The sequence below is a fragment of the Zophobas morio genome, unplaced genomic scaffold (assembly GCF_036711695.1).
Source record: "Zophobas morio isolate AGI-343-1 ecotype UQ-CSIRO unplaced genomic scaffold, CSIRO_AGI_Zmor_V1 ptg000040l, whole genome shotgun sequence".
NCBI classification, from domain to species: Eukaryota; Metazoa; Arthropoda; class Insecta; order Coleoptera; family Tenebrionidae; genus Zophobas; species Zophobas morio.
This window is the reverse complement of record NW_026972145.1, coordinates 3,503,271-3,523,221: the sequence shown is the minus strand read 5'-3', so window position 1 is coordinate 3,523,221 and position 19,951 is coordinate 3,503,271. Positions and strand designations below refer to the sequence as shown.

Here is a 19,951-nt window from a genome sequence, read left to right as displayed (position 1 = left end):
CTCCGCCCCATAATTTCAAAATCGATATTTCCTTATACAAATTTGCCATTTTAAATATAAATAAATAATAAATTTATTGCCCAACAAGCTTTATCCATATATGTTTTAAGTTTCTTGTTATGAAAAGAAGTCTACACATGTATTAAAACAAAAAGGCAAAATGTCAGCCCGCCCACCCACCCTATCTCATTTGTGATGATTTTTTTTTATTCGCCGTGAACTAAAGGGGAGGAGCTTAACTGTAAAACACTTACTTCTTTACAAGAAATTAAAAACATGTTTTTGAGTATCAGGTTCAACGAATATTATGTATATCAAGAAAAAAAAAACAAAATATAAACCCCGCCCACCCACCCGATCTCAATTGTGATGATTTTTTTATTCGCCGCAAACCAAGAGGGCGGAGCTTAACTGCAAAATACTGATTTCTTTACAAGAAATAAAAAAAAATGATTTTGAGATCGGGTTTTTTTTTTGAATACCATGTATATCAAGAAATAAAGCTAAAATATTAACCCCGCCCACCCACCCCATCCCAATTGTGATGATTTTTTTTCTTAGCAACACGTTGAAAATGGTAAATTTTTGTAAAGAAAGAGGGATTTTGCAGTTAGGCTCCGCCCCTAGGTTTTCTAACGTATGAAAACTTCATTACTATTTAGATCAGGGAAGGTAGGGGTGGGCTTTAATTTGTTCTAAATATACCTAATATTCTTTGAACAACACAATACTCAAAAACATGTTTTTAATTTCTCGTAAAGAAATAAAGATTTTGCAGATAAGCTCCGCCCCCTTGACTCACGACGAATAAAAAAATCGTAACAATTGAGATTGGGTGGGTGGGCGGGGTTTATATTTTGCTTTGTTTTCTTAAAATGTATAGTCATATTTTCACAACAAAAAACTTGGAACGTGTTTAAAATGGTAAATTTGTACAGGGAAATATCGATTTTGCAATTAAACTCCGCCCCTAGGTCTGACAACGTATGAAAAATTCGTCACAATTGAGCTTGGGATGGGTATGGGTGGAGCTCAATTTTTGGCTTGTTTTTCTCTTAATATTTAGTATTCTTTGAACAACACGATACTCGAACACATTTTTTTATTTCTTTAGAGAAATAAGGATTTTGCAGTTAAAGCTCCGCCCCCTTGACTCACAACGAATAAAAAAATCATTACAATAGAGACAGGGCGGGTGGGCGGGCCTTATATTTTGCCTTTTCTTTCTTAATATACCTAGCAATCTTTTCACAACAAGAAACTTAAAACATGTTTAAAATGGTAAATTTGTATAGGGAAATATTGATTTTGTAATTAGGCTCCGCCCCATAATTGCAAAATCGATATTTCCTTATACAAATTTGCCATTTTAAATATGTTTTAAGTTTCTTGTTGTGAAAAGAAGTCTGCACATATTAAAATTACCGAAATCTCGATAAATTAAGAATTTGAAAAATCAAAAATTCTGAAAAACCAAAAAATTGAAAAATCTACAACCAAGAAGTAGAAAAATTCGAAAATCAAATAGAAATCTCGATGAACTGAAGAATGGAAGAACCGATAAATTGAAAAATTGCTCTTTCGATTTCTCGATGTTTCTCAATTTTCATATCTGTTTTGAAATTTTTTAATTTCTTGATTGAGTTTTTCGATTCTTCAATTTTCCGTGGATTCAAATTTTAGATTTTTGGATTTTTCAATTTTCCCATCCTTGGATTTTTAAGCTCTCCGATATTTCCGATTTTTTCAATTTTTTTGATTTTTAAAAATTTTTTGACTTCGATTTTTAGAATTCTCAATTTTCCAAGTTTTTGATTTTTCAGTTTTTCAATTTTTAGAATTCTCAGTTTTTCGAGTTTTGGATTTCTCAGTTTTGGGATTTTTCAGTTTATGAATTCTTCAATTGAAAAATTGAAACATCGAGAAATCGGAATGTCGAGAAGTTGAAAAATCGAAAATTGAGAAATCGAAACACGAAATAACACGATACTCAAAAACGTGTTTTTAATTTCTCGTGGCGCAAAAATTTTGCAGTTAAGCTCCGCCCTCTTGGCTCACGACGAATAAAAAAATCATCACAAACGCGATAGGGTGGGTGGGCGGGGCTTATATTTTGCCTCGTTTTCTTAAAATGTATAGTCATTTTTTCACAACAAAAAGCTTAAAATATGGTTAAAATGGTACATTTTTGCAAGGAAACATGGATTTTGCAATTATGGGGCGGTGCCTAGTTGCAATATTGATATTTCCTTATACAAATTTTCCATTTTAAACATGTAAGTTTCATGTTGTAAAAAGAAATCTACACATTTAAAAACAAAATGGCAAAATGGCAGACCCAGGACGAGAAGAAGACGTCCAACTTGAGCATCCTCCATTCGGCCTTGAGGTGCATCCAGTCGCTGAAGCGGAAGGAGCGGGAGCTGGAGCACGAGATGGAGCGACTGGCGAGGGACAAAATCGCCGCCCAGCAGAAGCTCGCCGTACTAAAGAAAGACATCCAAGCCCACTACGACAACGTGGACTTTTCGAAAATCCTGCCCGAGGTGGTGCCGGTGACGACCGCCTCGCAGACGATCACGAGCGACGAGATCAAGGTGGAGGCGGTGAGCGGCCAGAACGGGGACAGGATCCAGATCCCGCTGCTGCCGAACAAGACGCAGATCTCCATCGCGACGACGCAAGTGGGGACGATCAAGGAGGTGAGTTTGACGTTACGTCTGGGGGATTTTGTTTTCCGCCAACTGAAATGTGTTTTTTGAAGGTGACTCAGCCAGTTCAGACGACCGCGCTCTCGGTGCTGCCCGTGGGCTACTCGGTCCCCCAGGGGTTGGTTTTGCAGAAGTTGATCGTCCCGAAAGGGTTAACCGAACTGACGCCCCTGGTATCGACTCATTTTATTACTCAGCAGCAAATAAACGGCAAGGTGGTTCCGCTGGTGAACGCCCAGTACGTGGTGAAGCCGGTGGTGGTTGTGAGCAGACCCAGCTAGTGGCCTTGAAGGGATGAAACGGCCCCTCTTGTATGATAGAGCGTATGAGTGTTGGCGTGGATGTTCTACTAATATGTGATTTCTATATTATTTACGGTGATTTTTTAATTTTGTTTGGGTGGTGGGAGCGCCCGCGTTCGTTGTCAAACGAGTTTCTCACATTCCATATTGATTTTTGCCGTCGAGACTTGGATTGTTTTTAGCCCTAGGATCTAGTCATTTTATTGCGGTTTTACTCAATTTTTTGTGGGCGGCATTTTCGGAGGTGTTTTAGGTCTGAAAAGGTCGCACACACGCCAATCGGAACGCGCAGTCTCCGACCACCCACAGCAAGGGTCTGGCCCTGTTCTTAGATCTCTAGCCTTGATGTATTACTTTTATTTTATATTATGTACTGTACATTAACGAAAAACGTATATGTTCGAGGTTCTAGTGAGTGTATTGCGAATGAAATTTGTAAATAATTAGTTTTAAACTGTACAAAATAAGGTTAAGACGAAAATTGTATTCACTCTATTCTATGTTTAATACAGAGCAGGGTTGTGTCTCTGCGATAGGACAGTAAACGGTACTGTAGATGCAACAAAGGCAGAAGTCAGTCAAATAACAAAAACGCAAAAAAAAGTTGATGTAATAAATTATTTAAAACGAACCGGACTTTCATTGGCACGTGACACTTGTCAAAAATTGGGCGAGTGTAAACGATGCAAACCGACCGCTCAAAATTCGTGGGTGTAAATCCGCCTTCGTTCATGGTGAAGTTGGGTTTTCAACTTTTCAACCAATGAAATTGCGGTAGTGTGCAATGTTACCAACTTGAAGGAAAATCCCCTGACATTTTTCTAGTTGACACGTCACGATACTCAAAAACATGTTTTTTATTTCTTATAGAGAAATAAGGATTTTGCATTTAATTATTCAATTAAATTTTCCTTTTTGATGATTATAATTGATATGAAATTAGATCCATTTACAAATTTGCCATTTTAAATATGTTTTAAGTTTCTTGTTGTGAAAAGAAGTCTACACATATTAAAACAAAAAGGCAAAATGTCAGCCCGCCCACCCGCCCTATCTCAATTGTGATGATTTTTTTTATTCGCCGTGAACCAAGAGGGCGGAGCTTAACTGCAAAATACTTATTTCTTTACAAGAAATTAAAAACATGTTTTTGGACATGGGTTAAAGAATATTATGTATATCAAGAAAAAAAGCTAAAATATAAACGGAAACCCCGCCCACCCACCCGATCTCAGTTGTGATGATTTTTTTATTCTTAGAAACTTAAAATACGTTTAAATCGGAAATTAGTGTAAGGAAATATGGATTTTGCAATTAGGCTCCGCCTCTCGGCTTACGACGAATAAAAAAAAATCATTAGAATTGAGATAGGGCGGGTGGGTGGGGCTACATTTTGTTCGTAGAGAAATACAGATTTTGCAGTTAAGCTCCGCCCCCTTGGCTCACGACGAATAAAAAAATAGTCACAATTGAGATTGGGTGGGTGGGCGGGGCTTATATTTTTCCTTGTCTTCTTAAAATGTATAGTCATTTTTTCGCAACAAAAAACTTAAAACATGTTTAAACTGGTAACTTTGTATAGGGAAATATCGATTTTATAATTAAACTCCGCCCCATAATTTCAAAATCGATATTTCCTTATACAAATTTGCCATTTTAAATATAAATAAATAATAAATTTATTGCCCAACAAGCTTTATCCATATATGTTTTAAGTTTCTTGTTATGAAAAGAAGTCTACACATGTATTAAAACAAAAAGGCAAAATGTCAGCCCGCCCACCCACCCTATCTCATTTGTGATGATTTTTTTTTATTCGCCGTGAACTAAAGGGGAGGAGCTTAACTGTAAAACACTTACTTCTTTACAAGAAATTAAAAACATGTTTTTGAGTATCAGGTTCAACGAATATTATGTATATCAAGAAAAAAAAAACAAAATATAAACCCCGCCCACCCACCCGATCTCAATTGTGATGATTTTTTTATTCGCCGCAAACCAAGAGGGCGGAGCTTAACTGCAAAATACTGATTTCTTTACAAGAAATAAAAAAAAATGATTTTGAGATCGGGTTTTTTTTTTGAATACCATGTATATCAAGAAATAAAGCTAAAATATTAACCCCGCCCACCCACCCCATCCCAATTGTGATGATTTTTTTTCTTAGCAACACGTTGAAAATGGTAAATTTTTGTAAAGAAAGAGGGATTTTGCAGTTAGGCTCCGCCCCTAGGTTTTCTAACGTATGAAAACTTCATTACTATTTAGATCAGGGAAGGTAGGGGTGGGCTTTAATTTGTTCTAAATATACCTAATATTCTTTGAACAACACAATACTCAAAAACATGTTTTTAATTTCTCGTAAAGAAATAAAGATTTTGCAGATAAGCTCCGCCCCCTTGACTCACGACGAATAAAAAAATCGTAACAATTGAGATTGGGTGGGTGGGCGGGGTTTATATTTTGCTTTGTTTTCTTAAAATGTATAGTCATATTTTCACAACAAAAAACTTGGAACGTGTTTAAAATGGTAAATTTGTACAGGGAAATATCGATTTTGCAATTAAACTCCGCCCCTAGGTCTGACAACGTATGAAAAATTCGTCACAATTGAGCTTGGGATGGGTATGGGTGGAGCTCAATTTTTGGCTTGTTTTTCTCTTAATATTTAGTATTCTTTGAACAACACGATACTCGAACACATTTTTTTATTTCTTTAGAGAAATAAGGATTTTGCAGTTAAAGCTCCGCCCCCTTGACTCACAACGAATAAAAAAATCATTACAATAGAGACAGGGCGGGTGGGCGGGCCTTATATTTTGCCTTTTCTTTCTTAATATACCTAGCAATCTTTTCACAACAAGAAACTTAAAACATGTTTAAAATGGTAAATTTGTATAGGGAAATATTGATTTTGTAATTAGGCTCCGCCCCATAATTGCAAAATCGATATTTCCTTATACAAATTTGCCATTTTAAATATGTTTTAAGTTTCTTGTTGTGAAAAGAAGTCTGCACATATTAAAATTACCGAAATCTCGATAAATTAAGAATTTGAAAAATCAAAAATTCTGAAAAACCAAAAAATTGAAAAATCTACAACCAAGAAGTAGAAAAATTCGAAAATCAAATAGAAATCTCGATGAACTGAAGAATGGAAGAACCGATAAATTGAAAAATTGCTCTTTCGATTTCTCGATGTTTCTCAATTTTCATATCTGTTTTGAAATTTTTTAATTTCTTGATTGAGTTTTTCGATTCTTCAATTTTCCGTGGATTCAAATTTTAGATTTTTGGATTTTTCAATTTTCCCATCCTTGGATTTTTAAGCTCTCCGATATTTCCGATTTTTTCAATTTTTTTGATTTTTAAAAATTTTTTGACTTCGATTTTTAGAATTCTCAATTTTCCAAGTTTTTGATTTTTCAGTTTTTCAATTTTTAGAATTCTCAGTTTTTCGAGTTTTGGATTTCTCAGTTTTGGGATTTTTCAGTTTATGAATTCTTCAATTGAAAAATTGAAACATCGAGAAATCGGAATGTCGAGAAGTTGAAAAATCGAAAATTGAGAAATCGAAACACGAAATAACACGATACTCAAAAACGTGTTTTTAATTTCTCGTGGCGCAAAAATTTTGCAGTTAAGCTCCGCCCTCTTGGCTCACGACGAATAAAAAAATCATCACAAACGCGATAGGGTGGGTGGGCGGGGCTTATATTTTGCCTCGTTTTCTTAAAATGTATAGTCATTTTTTCACAACAAAAAGCTTAAAATATGGTTAAAATGGTACATTTTTGCAAGGAAACATGGATTTTGCAATTATGGGGCGGTGCCTAGTTGCAATATTGATATTTCCTTATACAAATTTTCCATTTTAAACATGTAAGTTTCATGTTGTAAAAAGAAATCTACACATTTAAAAACAAAATGGCAAAATGGCAGACCCAGGACGAGAAGAAGACGTCCAACTTGAGCATCCTCCATTCGGCCTTGAGGTGCATCCAGTCGCTGAAGCGGAAGGAGCGGGAGCTGGAGCACGAGATGGAGCGACTGGCGAGGGACAAAATCGCCGCCCAGCAGAAGCTCGCCGTACTAAAGAAAGACATCCAAGCCCACTACGACAACGTGGACTTTTCGAAAATCCTGCCCGAGGTGGTGCCGGTGACGACCGCCTCGCAGACGATCACGAGCGACGAGATCAAGGTGGAGGCGGTGAGCGGCCAGAACGGGGACAGGATCCAGATCCCGCTGCTGCCGAACAAGACGCAGATCTCCATCGCGACGACGCAAGTGGGGACGATCAAGGAGGTGAGTTTGACGTTACGTCTGGGGGATTTTGTTTTCCGCCAACTGAAATGTGTTTTTTGAAGGTGACTCAGCCAGTTCAGACGACCGCGCTCTCGGTGCTGCCCGTGGGCTACTCGGTCCCCCAGGGGTTGGTTTTGCAGAAGTTGATCGTCCCGAAAGGGTTAACCGAACTGACGCCCCTGGTATCGACTCATTTTATTACTCAGCAGCAAATAAACGGCAAGGTGGTTCCGCTGGTGAACGCCCAGTACGTGGTGAAGCCGGTGGTGGTTGTGAGCAGACCCAGCTAGTGGCCTTGAAGGGATGAAACGGCCCCTCTTGTATGATAGAGCGTATGAGTGTTGGCGTGGATGTTCTACTAATATGTGATTTCTATATTATTTACGGTGATTTTTTAATTTTGTTTGGGTGGTGGGAGCGCCCGCGTTCGTTGTCAAACGAGTTTCTCACATTCCATATTGATTTTTGCCGTCGAGACTTGGATTGTTTTTAGCCCTAGGATCTAGTCATTTTATTGCGGTTTTACTCAATTTTTTGTGGGCGGCATTTTCGGAGGTGTTTTAGGTCTGAAAAGGTCGCACACACGCCAATCGGAACGCGCAGTCTCCGACCACCCACAGCAAGGGTCTGGCCCTGTTCTTAGATCTCTAGCCTTGATGTATTACTTTTATTTTATATTATGTACTGTACATTAACGAAAAACGTATATGTTCGAGGTTCTAGTGAGTGTATTGCGAATGAAATTTGTAAATAATTAGTTTTAAACTGTACAAAATAAGGTTAAGACGAAAATTGTATTCACTCTATTCTATGTTTAATACAGAGCAGGGTTGTGTCTCTGCGATAGGACAGTAAACGGTACTGTAGATGCAACAAAGGCAGAAGTCAGTCAAATAACAAAAACGCAAAAAAAAGTTGATGTAATAAATTATTTAAAACGAACCGGACTTTCATTGGCACGTGACACTTGTCAAAAATTGGGCGAGTGTAAACGATGCAAACCGACCGCTCAAAATTCGTGGGTGTAAATCCGCCTTCGTTCATGGTGAAGTTGGGTTTTCAACTTTTCAACCAATGAAATTGCGGTAGTGTGCAATGTTACCAACTTGAAGGAAAATCCCCTGACATTTTTCTAGTTGACACGTCACGATACTCAAAAACATGTTTTTTATTTCTTATAGAGAAATAAGGATTTTGCATTTAATTATTCAATTAAATTTTCCTTTTTGATGATTATAATTGATATGAAATTAGATCCATTTACAAATTTGCCATTTTAAATATGTTTTAAGTTTCTTGTTGTGAAAAGAAGTCTACACATATTAAAACAAAAAGGCAAAATGTCAGCCCGCCCACCCGCCCTATCTCAATTGTGATGATTTTTTTTATTCGCCGTGAACCAAGAGGGCGGAGCTTAACTGCAAAATACTTATTTCTTTACAAGAAATTAAAAACATGTTTTTGGACATGGGTTAAAGAATATTATGTATATCAAGAAAAAAAGCTAAAATATAAACGGAAACCCCGCCCACCCACCCGATCTCAGTTGTGATGATTTTTTTATTCTTAGAAACTTAAAATACGTTTAAATCGGAAATTAGTGTAAGGAAATATGGATTTTGCAATTAGGCTCCGCCTCTCGGCTTACGACGAATAAAAAAAAATCATTAGAATTGAGATAGGGCGGGTGGGTGGGGCTACATTTTGTTCGTAGAGAAATACAGATTTTGCAGTTAAGCTCCGCCCCCTTGGCTCACGACGAATAAAAAAATAGTCACAATTGAGATTGGGTGGGTGGGCGGGGCTTATATTTTTCCTTGTCTTCTTAAAATGTATAGTCATTTTTTCGCAACAAAAAACTTAAAACATGTTTAAACTGGTAACTTTGTATAGGGAAATATCGATTTTATAATTAAACTCCGCCCCATAATTTCAAAATCGATATTTCCTTATACAAATTTGCCATTTTAAATATAAATAAATAATAAATTTATTGCCCAACAAGCTTTATCCATATATGTTTTAAGTTTCTTGTTATGAAAAGAAGTCTACACATGTATTAAAACAAAAAGGCAAAATGTCAGCCCGCCCACCCACCCTATCTCATTTGTGATGATTTTTTTTTATTCGCCGTGAACTAAAGGGGAGGAGCTTAACTGTAAAACACTTACTTCTTTACAAGAAATTAAAAACATGTTTTTGAGTATCAGGTTCAACGAATATTATGTATATCAAGAAAAAAAAAACAAAATATAAACCCCGCCCACCCACCCGATCTCAATTGTGATGATTTTTTTATTCGCCGCAAACCAAGAGGGCGGAGCTTAACTGCAAAATACTGATTTCTTTACAAGAAATAAAAAAAAATGATTTTGAGATCGGGTTTTTTTTTGAATACCATGTATATCAAGAAATAAAGCTAAAATATTAACCCCGCCCACCCACCCCATCCCAATTGTGATGATTTTTTTTCTTAGCAACACGTTGAAAATGGTAAATTTTTGTAAAGAAAGAGGGATTTTGCAGTTAGGCTCCGCCCCTAGGTTTTCTAACGTATGAAAACTTCATTACTATTTAGATCAGGGAAGGTAGGGGTGGGCTTTAATTTGTTCTAAATATACCTAATATTCTTTGAACAACACAATACTCAAAAACATGTTTTTAATTTCTCGTAAAGAAATAAAGATTTTGCAGATAAGCTCCGCCCCCTTGACTCACGACGAATAAAAAAATCGTAACAATTGAGATTGGGTGGGTGGGCGGGGTTTATATTTTGCTTTGTTTTCTTAAAATGTATAGTCATATTTTCACAACAAAAAACTTGGAACGTGTTTAAAATGGTAAATTTGTACAGGGAAATATCGATTTTGCAATTAAACTCCGCCCCTAGGTCTGACAACGTATGAAAAATTCGTCACAATTGAGCTTGGGATGGGTATGGGTGGAGCTCAATTTTTGGCTTGTTTTTCTCTTAATATTTAGTATTCTTTGAACAACACGATACTCGAACACATTTTTTTATTTCTTTAGAGAAATAAGGATTTTGCAGTTAAAGCTCCGCCCCCTTGACTCACAACGAATAAAAAAATCATTACAATAGAGACAGGGCGGGTGGGCGGGCCTTATATTTTGCCTTTTCTTTCTTAATATACCTAGCAATCTTTTCACAACAAGAAACTTAAAACATGTTTAAAATGGTAAATTTGTATAGGGAAATATTGATTTTGTAATTAGGCTCCGCCCCATAATTGCAAAATCGATATTTCCTTATACAAATTTGCCATTTTAAATATGTTTTAAGTTTCTTGTTGTGAAAAGAAGTCTGCACATATTAAAATTACCGAAATCTCGATAAATTAAGAATTTGAAAAATCAAAAATTCTGAAAAACCAAAAAATTGAAAAATCTACAACCAAGAAGTAGAAAAATTCGAAAATCAAATAGAAATCTCGATGAACTGAAGAATGGAAGAACCGATAAATTGAAAAATTGCTCTTTCGATTTCTCGATGTTTCTCAATTTTCATATCTGTTTTGAAATTTTTTAATTTCTTGATTGAGTTTTTCGATTCTTCAATTTTCCGTGGATTCAAATTTTAGATTTTTGGATTTTTCAATTTTCCCATCCTTGGATTTTTAAGCTCTCCGATATTTCCGATTTTTTCAATTTTTTTGATTTTTAAAAATTTTTTGACTTCGATTTTTAGAATTCTCAATTTTCCAAGTTTTTGATTTTTCAGTTTTTCAATTTTTAGAATTCTCAGTTTTTCGAGTTTTGGATTTCTCAGTTTTGGGATTTTTCAGTTTATGAATTCTTCAATTGAAAAATTGAAACATCGAGAAATCGGAATGTCGAGAAGTTGAAAAATCGAAAATTGAGAAATCGAAACACGAAATAACACGATACTCAAAAACGTGTTTTTAATTTCTCGTGGCGCAAAAATTTTGCAGTTAAGCTCCGCCCTCTTGGCTCACGACGAATAAAAAAATCATCACAAACGCGATAGGGTGGGTGGGCGGGGCTTATATTTTGCCTCGTTTTCTTAAAATGTATAGTCATTTTTTCACAACAAAAAGCTTAAAATATGGTTAAAATGGTACATTTTTGCAAGGAAACATGGATTTTGCAATTATGGGGCGGTGCCTAGTTGCAATATTGATATTTCCTTATACAAATTTTCCATTTTAAACATGTAAGTTTCATGTTGTAAAAAGAAATCTACACATTTAAAAACAAAATGGCAAAATGGCAGACCCAGGACGAGAAGAAGACGTCCAACTTGAGCATCCTCCATTCGGCCTTGAGGTGCATCCAGTCGCTGAAGCGGAAGGAGCGGGAGCTGGAGCACGAGATGGAGCGACTGGCGAGGGACAAAATCGCCGCCCAGCAGAAGCTCGCCGTACTAAAGAAAGACATCCAAGCCCACTACGACAACGTGGACTTTTCGAAAATCCTGCCCGAGGTGGTGCCGGTGACGACCGCCTCGCAGACGATCACGAGCGACGAGATCAAGGTGGAGGCGGTGAGCGGCCAGAACGGGGACAGGATCCAGATCCCGCTGCTGCCGAACAAGACGCAGATCTCCATCGCGACGACGCAAGTGGGGACGATCAAGGAGGTGAGTTTGACGTTACGTCTGGGGGATTTTGTTTTCCGCCAACTGAAATGTGTTTTTTGAAGGTGACTCAGCCAGTTCAGACGACCGCGCTCTCGGTGCTGCCCGTGGGCTACTCGGTCCCCCAGGGGTTGGTTTTGCAGAAGTTGATCGTCCCGAAAGGGTTAACCGAACTGACGCCCCTGGTATCGACTCATTTTATTACTCAGCAGCAAATAAACGGCAAGGTGGTTCCGCTGGTGAACGCCCAGTACGTGGTGAAGCCGGTGGTGGTTGTGAGCAGACCCAGCTAGTGGCCTTGAAGGGATGAAACGGCCCCTCTTGTATGATAGAGCGTATGAGTGTTGGCGTGGATGTTCTACTAATATGTGATTTCTATATTATTTACGGTGATTTTTTAATTTTGTTTGGGTGGTGGGAGCGCCCGCGTTCGTTGTCAAACGAGTTTCTCACATTCCATATTGATTTTTGCCGTCGAGACTTGGATTGTTTTTAGCCCTAGGATCTAGTCATTTTATTGCGGTTTTACTCAATTTTTTGTGGGCGGCATTTTCGGAGGTGTTTTAGGTCTGAAAAGGTCGCACACACGCCAATCGGAACGCGCAGTCTCCAACCACCCACAGCAAGGGTCTGGCCCTGTTCTTAGATCTCTAGCCTTGATGTATTACTTTTATTTTATATTATGTACTGTACATTAACGAAAAACGTATATGTTCGAGGTTCTAGTGAGTGTATTGCGAATGAAATTTGTAAATAATTAGTTTTAAACTGTACAAAATAAGGTTAAGACGAAAATTGTATTCACTCTATTCTATGTTTAATACAGAGCAGGGTTGTGTCTCTGCGATAGGACAGTAAACGGTACTGTAGATGCAACAAAGGCAGAAGTCAGTCAAATAACAAAAACGCAAAAAAAAGTTGATGTAATAAATTATTTAAAACGAACCGGACTTTCATTGCCACGTGACACTTGTCAAAAATTGGGCGAGTGTAAACGATGTAAACCGACCGCTCAAAACTCGTGGGTGTAAATCCGCCTTCGTTCATGGTGAAGTTTTTCTGCTTGACACGTCATGATACTCAAACACATGTTTTTTATTTATTATAGAGAAATAAGGATTTTGCATTTAATTATTTAATTAGGCTCCGCCCCATAATTTCAAAATCGATATTTCCTTATTGATGATTATAATTAATATGAAATTAGATCCTAAGTACAAATTTACCATTTTAAATATGTTTTAAGTTTCTTGTGAAAAGAAGTCTACACATATTAAAAGAAAAAGGCAAAATGTAGGCCCGCCCACCCACCCTATCGCGTTTGTGATGATTTTTTTTATTCGCCGTGAACCAAGGGGGCGGAGCTTAACTGCAAAATACTTATTTCTGTACAAGAAATTAAAAACATGTTTCTGGATATCGGGTCAAACAATCTTATGTATATCAAGAAAAAAAGCCAAAATATAAACCCCGCCCACCCACCCAATCTCAATTGTGATGATTTTTATATTCCTAGAAACTTAAAACACGTTCAAATCGGAAATTTGTGTAAGGAAATATGGATTTTGCAATTAGGCTCCGCCCCTCGGCTTACGACTAATAAAAAAATCATTGCAATTGAGATAGGGAGGGTGGGTGGGGCTACATTTTGCTCGTAAGGAAATAAAGATTTTGCAGTTAAGCTCCGCCTCCTTGGCTCATGACGAATAAAAAAATCGTCACAATTGAGATTGGGCGAGTGGGCGGGGTTTATATTTTACCTTCTTTTCTTAAAATATATAGTCATCTTTTCACAACAAGAAACTTAAAACATGTTTAAAATGGTAAATTTGTATAGGGAAATATCGATTTTGTAATTAGACTCCGCCCCATAATTTCAAAATCGATATTTCCTTATACAAATTTGCCATTTTACATATAAATAAATAATAAATAAATAAATAACACATTTATTGCTCAACAGACTCTCCATATATGTTTTAAGTTTCTTGTTACGAAAAGAAGTCTAGACATATTAAAACGAAAAGGCAAAATGTCAGCCCGCCCACCCGCCCTATGTCAATTGTGATGATTTTTTTTATTCGCCGTGAACCAAGGGGGCGGAGCTTAACTGCAAAATACTTATTTCTTTACAAGAAATTAAAAACATGTTTTTGGATATCGGGTTCAAAGAATATTATGTATATCAAGAAATAGAGCCAAAATATAAACCCCGCCCACCCACCCGTTCTCAATTGTGACAATTTTTTTATTCTTAGGAACTTAAAACACGTTTAATCGGAAATTTTTGTTAGGAAATGTGGAATTTGCAATTAGGCTCTGCCCCTCGGCTTACGACGAATAAAAAAAATCATTGGAATTGAGATAGGGCGGGTGGGCGGGGCTACATTTTGATCGCAGAGAAATAAAGATTTTGCAGTTAAGCTCCGCCCCCTTGGCTCACGACGAATAAAAAAAATCATCACAAACGCGATTGGGTGGGTGGGTGGGGTTTATATTTTACCTTGTTTTCTTAAAATATATAGTCATCTTTTCACAACAAAAAACTTAAAACATGTTTAAAATGGTAAATTTGTATAGGGAAATATCGATTTTGTAATTTCACAATAGATATTTCCTTATACAAATTTGCCATTTTAAATATAAATAAATAATAAATTTATTGCCCAACAAGCTTTATCCATATATGTTTTAAGTTTCTTGTTATAAAAAGAAGTCTACGCATCTATTAAAACAAAAAGGCAAAATGTCAGCCCGCCCACCCGCCCTATGTCAATTGTAATGATTTTTTTTATTCGCCGTGAACCAAGGGGGCGGTGCTTAACTGCAAAATACTTATTTCTTTACAAGAAATTAAAAACATGTTTTTGAATATCGGGTTCAAAGAATATTATGTATTTCAAGAAAAAAAAAAAAACAAAATATAAACCCCGCCCACCCACCCAATCTCAATTGTGATGATTTTTTTTATTCGCCGTAAACCAAGAGGGCGGAGCTTAACTGCAAAATACTGATTTCTTTACAAAAAAAAATAATTTTGAGATCGGGTTTTTTAAAGAATACCATGTATATCAAGAAAAAAAGCTAAAATATTAACCCCGCCCACCCACTCCATCCCAATTGTGATGATTTTTTTTCGTAGCAACACGTTGAAAATGGTAAATTTTTGTAAAGAAAGAGGGATTTTGCAGTTAGGCTCCGCCCCTAGGTTTTCTAACGAATGAAAGCTTTATTACTATTTAGATCAGGGCAGGTAGGGGTGGGCTTTAATTTGTTCTAAATATACCTAATATTCTTTGAACAACACAATACTCAAAAACATGTTTTTAATTTCTCGTAAAGAAATAAAGATTTTGCAGATAAGCTCCGCCCCCTTGACTCACGACGAATAAAAAAATCGTCACAATAGAGATTGGGTGGGTGGGCGGGGTTTATATTTTACTTTGTTTTCTTAAAATGTATAGTCATATTTTCACAACAAAAAACTTGGAACATGTTTAAAATGGTAAATTTGTATAGGGAAATATCGATTTTGCAATTAAACTCCGCCCCTAGGTCTGACAACGTATGAAAAATTCGTCACAATTGAGCTTGGGATGGGTATGGGTGGAGCTCAATTTTTGGCTTGTTTTTCTCTTAATATTGAGTATTCTTTGAACAACACGATACTCGAACACATTTTTTTATTTCTTTAGAGAAATAAGGATTTTGCAGTTAAAGCTCCGCCCCCTTGACTCACAACGAATAAAAAACTCATTACAATAGAGACAGGGCGGGTGGGCGGGGCTTATATTTTGCCTTTTTTTTTCTTAACATACCTAGCTATCTTTTCACAACAAGAAACTTAAAACATGTTTAAAATGGTAAATTTGTATAGGGAAATATCGATTTTGTAATTAGGCTCCGCCCCATAATTGAATTGCTAACTGCAGAAAGGGGATATATCACATTTTTCAAAATGTTGAGGAAATGAATAAAACGTCTCAGATTTTTACAACTACTTGTTTCCGATCCCCGTTTTCAATTGTCGGTTCTCTATGTTCTCAGTTATCAACGAGTGTTGGTTAAATGCATGTTTTCTTTTTTGGGTCAATTTGGCTGTCAAATTTGACACTTGGACATATCCCCTTTTTGCAGTAAAATGAAAAAAAAGGTAAAAAAACACAAGAAAACAGCTTTATTTCAGTTATAATTTTACACAAACATGTTATATGTATATCTGACTAAAAAACTCAATCATTATCGCGCTCCTGTTCTACAGTTGGCCAAGTAGCAATCTCCTGCCAAAATGCGTTATAAGCGTCTGGGATAGTGTTTGTTATATCCGTCATTTTCTTCTGGCTGATGGCTAGTTATTATACTAATTTTGCACTTAATACACGTAGTCATCTTCTCACAACAAAAATTTAAAACATGTTTAAAATGGTAAATTTTTGTAGGGAACTACAAATTTTGCAATTATGCTCCGCCCCCCAGTCTGGCAACGAATGAAAATTTCTCCACTATTGAGTTCGCGGCAGGTGTGGGTGGGGCTTAGTTTAATGATGAATTTTTCATTCGTTTCCAGGCCGAGGAGTGAAGCGTCACTGAAAACTCTATATTTCCCTACAAAAATTTACCATTTTAAACATGTTTTAAATTTTTGTTGTGAAAAGATGACTGCGGAGATTAAGAAAAAAGGGCAAAATATAAGCCCCGCCCACCCACCCTATCTCAATTGTGATGATTTTTTTATTCGTCGTGAGCCAAGAGGGCGTAGCTTAATTGCAAAATTCTTACTTATCTACAAGAAATTACCATGTAAGACATGTTTTTGAGTGTCGTGTTGGATAAGAATAACGCAAGACGTTGAGACCACGGTGTTTACTGCAGAAAGTCGATATCTCCTGGACATATCCCTTTTCTGCTGTAACCGTAAATTTCATCCGCTTGTAGCCCCGAGCTAAATCATTAAACATGGCCCGTTTTTGCAGTAAAGATGTGTTTAGACCTCTAGAACACGATTATGTACGAATGTTATTGTGGTAAAAAATGGGACATGTCCCCTTTCTGCAGTTAGCAATTCAATTGCAAAATCGATATTTCCGTATACAAATTTGCCATTTTAAATATGTTTTAAGTTTCTTGTTGTGAAAAGAAGTCTACACATATTAAAACAAAAAGGCAAAATATAAGCCCCGCCCACCCACCCTATCGCGTTTGTGATGATTTTTTTTATTCGCCGTGAACCAAGAGGGCGGAGCCTAACTGCAAAATACTGATTTCTTTACAAGAAATTACGAAAATGATTTTAAGTATCGGATTTTTTAAAGAATACCATGTATATTAAGGAAAAAAGCCAAAATATTAACCCCGCCCAGCCACCCCATCCCAATTGTGATGATTTTTTTTTTCTTAGAAACTTAAAACACATTGAAAATGATAATTTTTTTTAAGGAAAGATGGATTTTGGAATTAGGCTCCGCCTCTAGGTTTTGCAACGAATGAAAACTTCGTTACTATTTAGATCAAGGCAGGTAGGGGTGGGCTTTAATTTGTTCTAAATATACCAAATATTCTTTGAACAACACGATACTCAGAAACATGTTTTTAATTTCTCGTAGAGAAATACAGATTTTGCAGGTAAGCTCCGCCCCCTTGACTCACGACGAATAAAAAAATCGTCACAATTGAGATTGGGTGGGTGGGCGGGGCTTATATTTTACCTTGTTTTCTTAAAATGTATAGTCGTCTTTTCACAACAAAAAGCTTAAAACATGTTTGAAATGGTAAATTTGTATAGGGAAATATCGATTTTCTAATTAGGCTCCACCTCATAATTTCAAAATCGATATTTCCTTATACAAATTTGCCATTTTAAATATAAATAAATAATAAATTTATTGCCTAACAGACTTTATCCATATATGTTTTAAGTTTCTTATTATGAAAAGAAGTCTACACATATTAAAACAAAAAGGCAAAATGTCAGCCCGCCCACCCGCACTGTCTCAATTGTGATGATTTTTTTTTATTCGCCGTGAACCAAGAGGGTGGAGCTTAACTGCAAAATACTTATTTCTTTAGAAGAAATTAAAAACATGTTTTTGGATATTGGGTTAAAGAATATTGTGTATATCAAGAAAAAAAAGCCAAAATATAAACCCCGCCCACCCACCCGATCTCAATTATGATGATTTTTTTATTCTTAGAAACTTAAAACACGTTTAAATCGGAAATTTTTGTTAGGAAATGTGGATTTTGCAATCCACCCCTCGGCTTACGACGAGTAAAAAAAATCATTAGAATTGAGATAGGACAGGTGGGCGGAGTTACATTTTGATTTTTTTCTTGGTTACGTAGTCGTCTTTTCAGAACAAGAAACTTAAAACATGTTTACAATGACAATTTCTTGTAAAGAAAAATGGATTTTGCAATTAAGCCCCGCCCCTTGATCTTACAACCAATGAAAAATTTATCACAATTGAGAATTGAGACAGGGGCGGGTATGGGTGGGGCCTAATCTTTGGCTTCATTTTTTCCTTAATATACATAATATCCCTTGAACAACACGATACTCAAAAACATGTTTTTATTACTTGTAGAGAAATGAGGATTTTGCAGATAAGCTCCGCCTCCTTGGCTTGCGACGAAAAAAAAAAAATCGTCACAATTGAGAATGGGTGGGTGGGCGGGGCTTATATTTTTCCTTGTTTTCTTAAATTGTTTAGTCATCTTTTCACAACAAAAAACTTAAAACATGTTCAAATTTCTAAAGGGAAATATCGATTTTTTGCAATTAAACTCTGCCCCGCGGTTTGACAACGGTTGAAAAATTCGTCATAATTGAGCCTGGGATGGATATGGGTGGAGCTTAATTTTTGGCTTGCTTTTTTCTTGACATACTTAGTATTCTGTGAATAACACGATACTCAAAAACATCTTTTTTAGTTATTCTAATGAAATAAGGATTTTGCAATTAAGCTCCGCCCCTCGGCTTACGACGAATAAAAAAATCATCAGAATTGAGATAGGGCGGGTGGGCGGGGTTTATATTTTGCCTTTTTTTAATATACCTAGCCATCTTTTCGCAACAAGAAACTTAAAACATGGTTAAATTTTAAGTTTCATGTTGTGAAAAGAAGTCTACACATACTAAAACGAAAAGACAAAATGTAAGCCCGCCCACCCGCCCTATCTCAATTGTGATGATTTTTTTACTCGCCGTGAACCAGGGGGGCGGAGCTTAACTGCAAAATACTTATTTCTTTACAAGAAATTAAAAACATGTCTTTGTGTATGGGGCTGTCAAAGACTACTAAATATATTAATAAAAAAAGGCAAAATATAAAACCCCGCCCACCCACCCCGTCTCATGATTTTTTATTTTTAGAAACTTAAAACACGTTTACAATGGCAAAGATGAAAATTTCGTTACTATTTAGATCAGGACTGGGTGGGGCTTAATCTTTGATAATTTTTTTTTCTTAATTTACTTAGTATTCTTTTGTATAACAGAAAAAAATGAGAAACTAAAAATGAAAAAATCGATAAATTGAGAAATTGGACAATTGAAAAATTTAAATAACCGAAATCTCGATAAATAAAGAATTTGAAAAATCAAAAATTCTGAAATATCAAAAAATTGATAAAAAAGTCGCTATTTCGATTTATCAATTTTTCATTTCTGTTTTGAAATTTTTTAATTTCTTGATTGAGTTTTTCGATTCTTCAATTTTCCGTTGCTTTAAATTTTAGATTTTGGATTTTTCAATTTTTCCATCCTTCGATTTTTAAGCTCTCCGATATTTCCATTTGTTTCAAATTTTTGATTTTTCAGTTTTTCGATTTTTCAGTTTTTCAATTTCTAGAATTCTCAGTTTTTCGAGTTTTCGATTTCTCAGTTTTGGGATTTTTCAGTTTATGAATTCTTCAATTGAAAAACTGAAACATCGAGAAATCGAAATGTCGAGAAGTTGAAAAATCGAAAATTGAGAAATCGAAACACGAAATAACACGATACTCAAAAACGTGTT

At 36.1% G+C, this 19,951-nt stretch overlaps 3 protein-coding genes across 3 annotated transcripts; all 3 read left to right on the top strand.

Moving 5' to 3' along the window:
• The first annotated feature begins 2,306 nt into the window (after positions 1–2,306).
• LOC135140450 (max-binding protein MNT-like) lies at positions 2,307–3,644 on the top strand. The gene is made up of 2 exons (XM_064070999.1): positions 2,307–2,702; positions 2,765–3,644. The coding sequence occupies exons 1-2, from the start codon at positions 2,322–2,324 to the stop codon at positions 2,990–2,992; spliced, it is 609 nt and encodes a 202-aa protein (XP_063927069.1). The 5' UTR covers positions 2,307–2,321; the 3' UTR covers positions 2,993–3,644.
• Positions 3,645–6,925: 3,281 nt separating this feature from the next.
• On the top strand, positions 6,926–8,263 carry LOC135140456 (max-binding protein MNT-like). Its single transcript, XM_064071003.1, has 2 exons — positions 6,926–7,321; positions 7,384–8,263. Exons 1-2 carry the CDS (start codon positions 6,941–6,943, stop codon positions 7,609–7,611), a joined length of 609 nt encoding a protein of 202 aa, XP_063927073.1. The 5' UTR covers positions 6,926–6,940; the 3' UTR covers positions 7,612–8,263.
• Positions 8,264–11,543: 3,280 nt separating this feature from the next.
• Positions 11,544–12,881, top strand: LOC135140446 (max-binding protein MNT-like). The gene is made up of 2 exons (XM_064070992.1): positions 11,544–11,939; positions 12,002–12,881. The coding sequence occupies exons 1-2, from the start codon at positions 11,559–11,561 to the stop codon at positions 12,227–12,229; spliced, it is 609 nt and encodes a 202-aa protein (XP_063927062.1). The 5' UTR covers positions 11,544–11,558; the 3' UTR covers positions 12,230–12,881.
• The last annotated feature ends 7,070 nt before the right edge of the window (positions 12,882–19,951 follow it).

Coding starts and splice junctions, on each gene's coding strand:
- LOC135140450 (XM_064070999.1), top strand. CDS start 2,322: ATGGCAAAATGGCAGACCCAGGACGAGAAGAAGACGTCCAACTTGAGC. Junction 2,703..2,764: donor AAGTGGGGACGATCAAGGAG/GTGAGTTTGACG, acceptor TGTTTTTTGAAG/GTGACTCAGCCAGTTCAGAC.
- LOC135140456 (XM_064071003.1), top strand. CDS start 6,941: ATGGCAAAATGGCAGACCCAGGACGAGAAGAAGACGTCCAACTTGAGC. Junction 7,322..7,383: donor AAGTGGGGACGATCAAGGAG/GTGAGTTTGACG, acceptor TGTTTTTTGAAG/GTGACTCAGCCAGTTCAGAC.
- LOC135140446 (XM_064070992.1), top strand. CDS start 11,559: ATGGCAAAATGGCAGACCCAGGACGAGAAGAAGACGTCCAACTTGAGC. Junction 11,940..12,001: donor AAGTGGGGACGATCAAGGAG/GTGAGTTTGACG, acceptor TGTTTTTTGAAG/GTGACTCAGCCAGTTCAGAC.